The sequence below is a fragment of the Arvicola amphibius genome, chromosome 6 (genome assembly GCF_903992535.2).
Source record: "Arvicola amphibius chromosome 6, mArvAmp1.2, whole genome shotgun sequence".
Taxonomy (NCBI): domain Eukaryota; kingdom Metazoa; phylum Chordata; class Mammalia; order Rodentia; family Cricetidae; genus Arvicola; species Arvicola amphibius.
The window spans coordinates 13390971-13401337 of record NC_052052.2 but is presented as its reverse complement, the minus strand read 5'-3'; the positions used below and the strand labels follow the sequence as shown (position 1 = coordinate 13401337).

Below are 10367 nucleotides of genomic sequence, written 5' to 3'. Positions count from 1 at the left end.
TTTATAGAGGCAATGTCCTGCCCCAGCTTCCTCCATTGTTTTAATCCACAGCAAAATAAAGAGCTGCTTCTCCCAGAGGGGTGAATGCTGTCCTGGGTGGTCCACGAGGGATTTGTGTTTGTGTGAGCACAGAAGATTTTCCTTTTCTGTTTTGGAAATAACGGTCTCACACTGTAGGCCAGGCTGGACTGGAACTCACTATACAGTCCAGGAGGCTATAGTCCAGGCTAGCCTCCAACATGAAAGCAATCTTCTCAAAAATGCGTCCTCACACTTAGCAAAGGCCCTCTTTTTAGTGTACAGCTCTAAGTTTTGACAGTGGCATAGTCTTGTGCCACCAAAATCAGCGCACAATCTCATCACCCAACACGGCTCTACATGACCTCCTCTCCCCCAGGACCCTGGAAACCAATGGTATGTATTCTGTTGTTAAGTGTTGTGGGGTACCCACCAGAGAGGACGCCTCACACATGGGTTTAAGCCAACAGAAAGTTTCTATTAGCCAGCCAGAGACTACACTAGACATTGGGATCCCAGTGTAGCCCTGAACCTTTCTCAGGGTGAGCTTTTTTTTTTTTTTGTTTTTTGAGACAGGGTTTCTCTGTGGCTTTGGAGCCTGTCCTGGAACTAGCTCTTGTAGACCAGGCTGGTCTCGAACTCACAGAGATCCGCCTGCCTCTGCCTCCCGAGTGCTGGGATTAAAGGTATGCACCACCATCGCCCGGCTCAGGGTGAGCTTTTAAGCACAAAAAGCATATTCTGGGTTGACATTCTTCAGTGTTCGCCAGAAACAGAACTGCAGAAGACAAAAAACAAAATGGGTACAGTGAGGGACGTCCCCAGAACTGTGGATCTGAGGGATTAGGTCTTTGCTTCATTTTGGAAGGTGATGTTGTCTCCATGCTGCATTTTATAAGCTAAATGGTATTTCTATCATGGAGTCAGTTCTGCCAAGGTCTGGGGCCTGCATTAGAGGAGGAGGCCAGAGAGGGCACTGGACCCTCTGGAAGTGCAGTTACAGAAGGTTGTGAGTGGCCATGTGGGTGCTGGAAATCACACTGGGTCCTCTGGAAGAGCAGCCAGTGTTGTAACTGCCGAGCCGCCTTTTTATCCTTCTGTTTCCTGTCCCTCTGGAGTTGTCTCTGTGCAGCAGCGTCACACACAGGATCACGCGTGTGGCCCCGAGGCTTCTTCCACCTGCTGAGACTCCTCTGCTACCGTGAGTTCACAGCTTAGTCCTTTGCCCACTCTACCCAGAGGGACATTCAGGTTGTTTCTGTATTCTGCCACTTCCACGTGAACAACTCTAAAGTCTCCTTGATGGCGGAGATATGGCTCAGTTGGTAGAGGGCTCCATGGTCACAAAATCCTGGTGAGATTGCCAACACCTGTCATCCCAGCACTTAGTAGGTATAGGCAAAAGAACAAGAAGTTCAAGGTTATCCTCAACTACATGACTGAAGACAACCTGAGATACAGAAGATTCTTTCTAATATGTGTCCATGTGTATGCATGTGTGTACACGTCACCTAAACATACACGTTCGTACATATATGCATGTGCACACATACATGTACACGTATTATTTTAAAGAACAGAAAAACACATTGATATTAAGGTTTTGTGTGAATATATATTTTCATATCCTTGAATAGAAAACCAGAAGAAACTGAATTGTTACTAACCTTTGGTAAACACTTAGGTGGAAGACAGGTAGGAGGTACCAGTTCCAGCCCTTTCCTTTTTCTCCCCAAACCTGAAGGATCTATGACACGCAATACAAGTTAACAAGAGACCAATGCCCTCAACTCCAATTCATCTATCAAGCTATTTGTTTTAGTTTCTAAGACAAGGTCTTTGGTAGCCCAGGTAGACTTTGAATTTCTAATGTGCCTGTCTCTACCTCCCCTCCTATGTGATGAAGTTGCCCGGGCTCAAAACTCTCCTCAGCCAATGCATTTCAGACAAAGGGCTAGAGAGCACACCAGAGCCTGGGCGCTGCTGGCAGCTATCTGCAGGGCTGTGGTGTCGAGGGGCCAGGCTGTGCAGGCCCAAACAGAAGCACAAAGCCGAATGCCTTTTTTACTAGGAAAAGTCTCTTGCCATCTATAGGGAAAATCCTGAGGACAAGATTTTATTCTTTGTAGAAACAAAGTCCCACCCCAGCTTCCTCTCTTGTCTGCATCTACGTCAAAATAAAGAGCCGCTCCCTTCAGAGGGGTGACAGCAGTCCTGATGACAATGGAGATGAAGAACTTGCTGGAATTTCTTCGTCCGGCCCTCAAGTCAGCTGTCATCGTCTTCCTCGGACTCTCCCTCAGACGCAGACGCGCTCTCAGGCAGGTCACTGTCCATCTGCTGGAATCTCCCCGACTCGGCAGCCCACATGTATTTGATGGTCACCTTGAATTCAGCCATCTCATACCCAAAAAGTTTCTGTAACAGGAGGAGGAAGCAGAGTGAGGAGTAGCATCTGTGAGCCATGTCCCAGCAGAAGGTTAATAATGACAACGGCCCTTCCCCCAGGTCGCAGACCCGGACTCACCAAGATCCGGGCCTGCTCTGGAGTCAGCACATCGCCCTCCTTGCACACCTCATAGTCAGATAGCAGGGTCACCACACCTGTGGGAGGACAGCAAGTTACTCCCAGCAGAGGCTCACCAGGCCCCTGCTGCTAGCGCTCTGTGCCAGGAAGCATTTGGCCCCAGACTCTCTTCCCTGCAGCTCAGCACCCACAGGGACAGTGGCTGCCTCTTCCATGTCCTGCAGGAGATGAGTGCCTAGCCCTGTCTCCTCAGGAGAAACTGGAGAAGTGCTGGTCAGAGGGGAGAGCTTGGGGGAAGGTGTTCCTGAGTGGCTTTTCCTTCTGGACTTTCCTACATTCTTCCTTTCTTCTCCCTCCTCCTTCTTTCCAGACAAGGTTTCTCTCTGTAGCCCTGAGCTGTCCTGGAACTCACTCTGTAGACCAGGTTGTCCTTACACTCAGTGATCCACCTGCCTCTGCCTCCTCAGTGCTGGGATTAAAGGCGTATCCCATCACTGCCTGGATCCTTTCTTTCTTCTTTTTTTTAAAAATTATTTTATGTGTAGGTGTGTTTTGCCTACATGTATGACAGTGGCACCATGTAAATACCTGGGCCAGATGAGGGTGCTGGGAGTCAAACCCATGTCCTACGTAAAAGCAACCACTACTCTTAACCCTGAGCCACCTTTCCAGCCACCTACCTTTCTTGAGGGCAGTGGGCAGGCCCAGCTGCCTCAGCTGTGGCTCCATGGAATGAGGGAACTGCTTCAGGGGCCCTGGATCCAAGCTCACGGTTAAAGTTGCTTTGTTCCCAGCTCGAGCAAAATCCATTTCTGTATACTTTGTAAACCACCTAAGTCAGAGAAGGGTGATGGGAAAGTTCCCAGCTGCGCCTCCATTCAGAAGTCTGACCCTCCACTGAGTGCACACAATGCAGGGCGGGCCTCCTGTCCTTGTCCATCTTGGCTGTGGAGCAGCACCCAATGGGGAGGACTACACCAGAGAGAATGGGAGGACCCCAGTCACAGAATCTGGTTCTAGTAAGAGGCTTCCAGGACCCAGCCCCAATTCCATGTCACTGCTGGACCAACCTTTCAGCTTTCCCGACCCTCAGCTTTTCCCCCCACCCCTCAGAGACACTCACCCGTTCACCTCCTCCTTCGTGCGGTTGGTAAAGAGGAGCCCAACTTCACCTCTCAACTTCTTACTGACCTGAAAAACGACAGTGAGCACCACTTCTCCTTCACTAAGGGCCCAGCCACTGGGGACGCCTGGTTATCATCAGAAACCTTTTCTGATTGGTACAACCCCTAGTACGCAGGGCAGAGGTGTACAATAGGAACCACCCCATGAGACTGCAGATTAAGGACAAGACAATTTTAAGCTGAACTTGACTCTCCTGGACCCACCAAAGTCACCTAGCCCAGGGGAAGAGCAGGAGAGGAGGCAGCAGGGCTAGAGCCTCACTTAGCTAGGGCCAGTACCTACCTGATGTAGGTTGTCTTTGTATTCGTCAGATGGGCTTCGCCCCAAGGCCACCATCATCACCTTGTTTTTGCCAAAGAACATCCTATAAAGAAACAGGGCTGTTAGCCAGTGCCGGGAGTCTGGGAGCCCAGATCAGAATAGGCTAGAGGCTTTGTTCTCCGTGTAACCCACCCACGTGTCCTCAGAATTCCTGTTTCCATGCTCTTATCCAGAGAGCCCGCCTGACCTTGCTAACTGCCAACATCACAAACCACCCATCACATGGCTGAGGGGAGACTGACTCCAGAAACACCCGCCCAAGTACCACAATCCATCAGCTGTTGCAGCCTGCTTCGGGGTCAGTCTGTGGATGCACACAGTGACATTCTAGTAAAGCAGAAAAGCCAGACTCCAGGGGCCGCTTTTCTGAAGGAACCAATCTCAAACACACCACGTGAACACCAAGCCCTACTGCCCAGCAGCTCAGGGAAAGCCCACCTCTAACAAAAATGGTCCCCTTCAGCAAGTGAGTTGTAGACCCTAAGGGTCAGTCCTGCTGCTGGGCTCTGATGGCACAGTCCATCCCTCCTGCCTGGTGCTCCTTCCGCTTCCCACTGCCTGCTCACCGGCTGTGCTTCCAGGCATTCCGGATGTCCTTCAGCTTGTTGTTTCTCATGTTGGCCACAGAGAAGATGAAGATGTACTTGTATGTATCCACACATTTCCGAAGCTGTGGGACAATTCATGAGGCTCTGGAGGTGAAGGGGCAGCATGGGTCGAGCAACTTTAGCCTCATGCTAGAGAATCACCTGCAGGCCTTTAATCTGGTCGCTTACCGTTGACAGGAGTGACACCAAGGTTACCCACTCCAGCAGGTGAGCAGGAACCCATACCTTATGGTCTTCCACGACCAGTGCTTTCCTTTGCCTACTTACAGTTAATCTAGAAACGTCTACCCACTGTGGGAAGCCCCTGCCTAAGTGAAAACCACAGGAGCTTCATCGTTTTGATAAACCTGGAGAGAGACACCTCACCCACACTGTCTTGCCAGGCTGCTTGCTGCAGCCTCTCTGCGGTGAAGCTCTACTTCCAGGAGGCTGGGCTTCCCTGGCCCTCAGTAGAGGGCTAGCAGGTCAGCTGCAGAGGAATGGCCACAGTCACCACACCTGGTGATTTTCAGGCTTCTGATACTGGGCAGCATTACAAACTCACTAATAAGCTTCCATTACCCAGAGTGCAAAACAGCAATAGCACCACCCGGTCCTGGGTCACAAGAAAGCTTTGGGGATGGGGTAGGGGATTGTGCGGAAAATGCATTTACTGATGTGGGAGGTACACAGAGCTCAACTAGGGCTGCAAAACTGGGAGCAGGATGGAAAACTCTGGCTTCTGATTTTAACACACTGCTAACGATCCTCCTCCAAGCCTACTGTGGAAATACGTACTAGAAAAGTAAAGGAGCAAGCACTTACCTCTTCTATCAGGTTCTGCTTCAGTTCCAAGCCTTTCTTGGCAGTTTTTGTTAAGGAAACTAAAACCAAGAAAAGGATCGTGTTGAGTGTTGAATCTGGATGCTTTAGAGATTCACTTAGCTTTGTTCTTTGGAGGTGTGGCTGAACTAAGCCAGTGTGAGGGAGGCAGCAATGGATCCTGGCATTTCTGACATTCAAGGCTGGGAGAGAGCTTGCTTATCTAATACTATCTAGTACTTCTGGACCCAGAAATCCCTAAATAGAGCTCCCTTGGGCTGACTGCTGGATTTCCTGCAGTGTGGCAGTAGGACTCACTGCTGATGACAGAGTGTTCTCAGTGGCAGCCCTAAAATGCTGGCTGAGGCAGGACCCTTTCCTGTTACAGGGCATGGTGCACAGGCTATCAATGGCTAGGCTTGGCTATGGGATAATAGAAACATTCTTCCCTTTTTTATTTTTTAAAGGCAGGACCTTGCTACAAGCCTGCTTGGGTTGGCCTTGAACTCAAGATACATTTCCTTGCTTCTGCTTCCTAAGTGCTGGGATTACTTGTATGTACCGACTCATCTTTTCTTGTCTACTACATACCCACATTTCAATTTTGTGCCTGGACCCGAGAATAAAATAATGCTGGGGGTGGAGTGGGTCGCACAAGAACTGCTACTGAAAAGTAGCTGAGGCCCTATCTATTCCACTTCCAGAAAGTTACTGGCATTTGCTACATCTGACCAGGATTCCCTCCACAAAACCGAATGACTTCATAAGGGTTCACCAGAACTTCAGTTACAAAGCCCTGGTTTTGTTCCCAGCATGTGAAAATGTCTTTTATCTACCTTGCCCGCCACTCACAGTCCCTACACTGTACATAGTCAACGGCAAGCACATTGAACCAGCCATTCTCAGACTCTCCGCTGCTAGGATTTCGGTTCAATTTAGCATTCCCCAGGTGGTTACCGCCCTTGCTGCTTCTATCTCTGCCCTCGTGTTCTCAGGCTATTGAGGGAGGCAAAGTGGTCCTGTCCTTTTAGAGTAAAGCCACATCCAAGGCCATATCCTTTCCCCTCAACCCTAGTTTGTCCACTTGACTGCAGCGGCACTGGCCTCTCGTCCCCCAGTATGGTAACTCCAGAGCCCTTTCTTTTCGGGGTCCGCTATGCAGAACCACCTGCTCTCAGACAACTGTACAGTCTGCTTACTTTCCTTTCCCGGGGGGTTTTATTTGTCGTCTCTCCACTGAGAGCTTCCCTGATCACATTATACAAAACAGTACCATTTCCACCTTCTGCATACTCCGCTTTTACTACCAGCCAAACCATACTTAACTTGACGGGGATATAGGATACACATGTACACACACAGCCCGACTAAAGCAGTGAGTTTTGATGGCGCCAGACCCTTTTTGTTCAACTATCTTGTCTCCCAACACTCACAGTTCACTAGCTGGATGTGGTGGCCCAGTTTGGAATCTAGGGCGAAGGCTTAAGACGGAGAGTTCAAGGCTCCGGTATTAAAAAAGAAAGAAAGAAAGAAAAAACCCGGGTGGTGGTGGCAAACGCCTTTAATCCCAGCACTCAGGAGGCAGAGGCAGGCGGATCTCTGTGAGTTCGAGGCCAGCCTGGTCTACAAGAGCTAGTTCCAGGCCAGGCACCAGAGCTACAGAGAAACCCTGTCTTGAAAAACCTAAAAAGAGGCAAAAAAAAAAAAAATGCACTATCCGCCATCAGATACGCCAATGCATGACTGTAAAATCCCCACATTCTGGAGAAGATGAGGTAGGGGGAAGCCCTTGATTTGAGAACAGCCTGGTCTACATAGTGAGTTTGAACTACATCGCAAGATCCTGTCTCAAACACACACGCGCGCGGCAGGCGATGTAGCTCAGTGCTCAGCTGGTAAGGCTTGTCATACCGAGCTCAGCAAAAACTAGGCTTAGTGGTGCATGCCTGTAACCCCAAGAATCGGGAGGTAGGGTCAACAGTTTAAGACTCGGCGCTGGCGAGCTCCAGGTGATCCTGGGACACAAAACGCTGTCTCGGGAGCGCCAGTCGGTCCGGCCCAGACTCCAGCTCTCTCGGTGCCCTTCCTATGCCAACCCACCACCCCGGCCGGCGGATCTCTTTGGAGAGGCCTCGGCGTCTCACCCGTGTCCCCGTTACCCCCATGGCTGAGGTCCCCGGAGCCCACCTTTCTTGTCTCGCTTAGATTTTGGCATTGCTCTGAAGACACGTGCAGCGGAAGACCGGACGGCCCGTCAGGACCCGGGCGGCGCGGAGGCTTCTGGGACGGCGCTCGGGGCTGCCCCTCGCGTGGGCCTGACCCGAACCGAGGCGGGCTGTCTCTCCCCGTTTGCACTCTGTCCCGTGCCTGGAAGGTCACTCTAAAGCCCTTGGTCCCAGATCTCTCCTGTCCCTCCAGTCTTTCCAATCCCGGCTGATCCCGAGCCCTGAACGCCCGCGCCACTTCCTCTCTATGGTTCGGCGCAGGGAGGGGCTTGAGGCCCAGTGCATGCCGGGGTAGCGGCGGGCGGCGCTTGGACTTCAATCATGGTGGCTACTGTGGCGTCCGCCTTCTGGCTTTGGGTTACGCTACTTCTCCCTGCGGCCGCGGTCTACGAAGACCAAGTGGGCAAGTTTGACTGGTGTGTATGGGTGACGCTTCTCCAGGAAGTAGGTGTCAGTTTTGCCAGCATCTGTCTCCCTCCGGTTAGCAGGAGGGGATTGCCATGTAGCAGGACAGAGTTCATAATTTACATCAGGGCCTTAAAGGGAGAGGTGAATGAATGAATGCTGCACCCTGTGCAGAGAGAAAATGTGAGCGTCCCTTTTTCAGGTAGGAGGAATTTGGAGACGAAGACCTGGGATCATTAAATTAAGCAGCCAGGGAACCCTTTTGAGCCGCCTCGTATATGACTGTGCAGATTGCGCTGCAATGGAACCAGCCCTGTCGTTCAGGCATGCTTTAAGGTTTTGGTCAGAGGTCACTGATTCCCTCCTTTCCTGCCGTGTCCGATTCTGTGGCTGTCAGGTTTGTGATCTCCTGGGTGTCAGAGGTCACTAGCCCCCAGTGAAGTTTCACTGTCCGGTTGTCTCTTAGCGCTTCTGTCTTACAGGTTCCAAAGTTCTAACGTTCTCTCTGCCCCTCCTCCCCGAGGGACACTCTGGACACAGTGTCCTCGCCAAACCTATCAGCCAGATATTCATTCACTCATCTCTCCCTTCAGGCCCTGCTTATTTCAGTTTAAACGACTATTTGGCTGCTTTAACTGATGCAAGTTCTTGGGGAAACTGACCTACAGCTGAGCAATAGTATTTTTAAAAGGTCTTCATTTTGGAACCCTGAACTTTCTGGACTTTGGTTTCCTCATTTGTAAAATGTAGGCAATTACATTTGCCTTACAGACTTGGTAGGGTTGTCTGGTGGCTACAAACAGAGAAGAAACTCACGTGAAAATACACATAGAAATGACTGAGTCTTAACTGTACTATCAATTTAGCGCCTTTGAAACAAAAGGGGTCTAAATGAGAGATGCAGTCAGAATGCCGAGTTTGCTCACTGTGGCCCAAGTAGCAGTATTTCCTTATTGTAGCATACGTAACTAGAAGTCTGTTTGGTGCAGCTAGAAGTTAGTTAGGTTGAGGACTCGGAGGGATGTTGCCTGAGTGACAGGTGTTGCATTTAGCTGGAAGACTGTTGCTGTCTCTCATCTATTTGGTGGTAATTCTCTCCTGTCTCCCTTTGCTTCCGGGCGCACGGCACACAAATCGTGGGGATGGTCAGAGCTCTTTGTTTGCATGTGTTTCTTAAGTGTGACGAGGGAGATGGGTTGGTGTGAAGCCAGCAATTTGTCTTGTCCTGGTGATGACTTTGCCCTCATGTAGTGTTCCACCCCCATCCCCCCTCCCCCGCTCTCTTCCTCAGGAGACAGCAGTATGTTGGGAAGCTCAAGTTTGCCTCCTTGGAATTTTCCCCTGCGTCCAAGAAGTTGGTTGTGGCCACAGAGAAGAACGTGATTGCAGCGTTGAGTTCTCGCACTGGAGAGATCTGTGAGTGAGCTATGCAGCCGGGAGGGGAGCTGACTGAAGCGTGTAAACCTACGGCTTGTCTTCTGCAGTCTTGCAGTCTTTCACTGTGTAGATCTGTGTTGCTGGTCTTTGTAATCTCCTCAGTCCTGAAGGTCCTTAACCAAGATAACACTGCAAAAGCTGCATTCTCTCCTGTTTTGCAATAAAGGCTTGCATGACAACCCTTGAGATATCCCTGCTGCTGGGATTGTTTGTAGGAATTTAGATTGTGAAAAGAGTAAACTCTTTTCTTATGAATTGGGTAGATTTTTTAAATTTTTTGGTATATTTTTTAGATTTTGTGTTTCATGTGATTGGTGTTTGACCTGCATGTATGTCAGTGTGAGGGTGTTGGGTCCTCTGAAACTGGAGTTACAGACAGTTGTGAGTTGCCACGTGGGTGTTGGGAATTGAACTGGGTCTTCTGGAAGAGCAGCCAGTATTCCTAACCGCTGAGCCACCTCTCCAACCAGATTTTGTTAATCTTATTTTTGTTCCTTCTTATGTTTCATGGGGTGGTGGTGGACTGGAGGGGCTGTGAGCCTAGATGGGAAAAGCAATACCTCTTGAACCCCTCCTCCCTCACACTCCAGTGAGTGGGTATAGTTTTATTATATTTCTTACTTCCTTACTTCCTAATTAAAGTTGGATAAAGCTATGTAAATGAAGAGCTCATTCCCTTCCTGTCACGTTGGGCCACAGTCACTCACAGCAACGTCTGATTCTCTTATCTTTCAGTGTGGCGCCATGTTGACAAGGGCACAGCAGAAGGGGCTGTGGATGCCATGTTGGTCTATGGACAAGGTAAGCAGAGGCCCCCCGGTCTTTGTTTGGAGTCAGCGC

The 10367-nt window shown here is 50.1% G+C and overlaps 2 protein-coding genes across 3 annotated transcripts in view; one reads left to right on the top strand and one right to left on the bottom strand.

Annotated features, from left to right (window-relative positions):
* Nucleotides 1-1613: 1613 nt before the first annotated feature.
* Nucleotides 1614-7952, bottom strand: Mrto4 (MRT4 homolog, ribosome maturation factor). The gene is made up of 8 exons (XM_038333198.1): nt 7648-7952; nt 5464-5522; nt 4618-4721; nt 4013-4094; nt 3669-3736; nt 3226-3377; nt 2546-2622; nt 1614-2436 (listed from the first exon to the last, which is right to left on the bottom strand). Exons 1-8 carry the CDS (start codon nt 7673-7675, stop codon nt 2287-2289), a joined length of 720 nt encoding a protein of 239 aa, XP_038189126.1. The 5' UTR covers nt 7676-7952; the 3' UTR covers nt 1614-2286.
* Nucleotides 7840-10367, top strand: part of Emc1 (ER membrane protein complex subunit 1) — a 23273-nt gene continuing 20745 nt past the window's right edge. Inside the window, exons 1-3 of one of the 2 annotated variants that reach the window (XM_038333193.1) lie at nt 7840-8101; nt 9382-9506; nt 10263-10328. In XM_038333193.1, the coding sequence (XP_038189121.1) occupies nt 8007-8101; nt 9382-9506; nt 10263-10328 (286 nt within the window). In that variant the 5' untranslated portion in view covers nt 7840-8006. The remainder of the gene's footprint in view (nt 8102-9381; nt 9507-10262; nt 10329-10367) is intronic. The other variant, XM_038333192.1, reaches the window with a different exon arrangement.

Excerpts from the sequence above, each read along its gene's own strand:
- Mrto4 (XM_038333198.1), bottom strand. The coding sequence starts at position 7,675 with ATGCCAAAATCTAAGCGAGACAAGAAAG. Across the intron at positions 4,722-5,463 it reads AGCAGAACCTGATAGAAGAG|CTTCGGAAATGTGTGGATAC; the intron begins GTAAGTGCTTGC and ends ATTGTCCCACAG. Across the intron at positions 4,095-4,617 it reads AATGCCTGGAAGCACAGCCG|GATGTTCTTTGGCAAAAACA; the intron begins GTGAGCAGGCAG and ends GTTTCTTTATAG.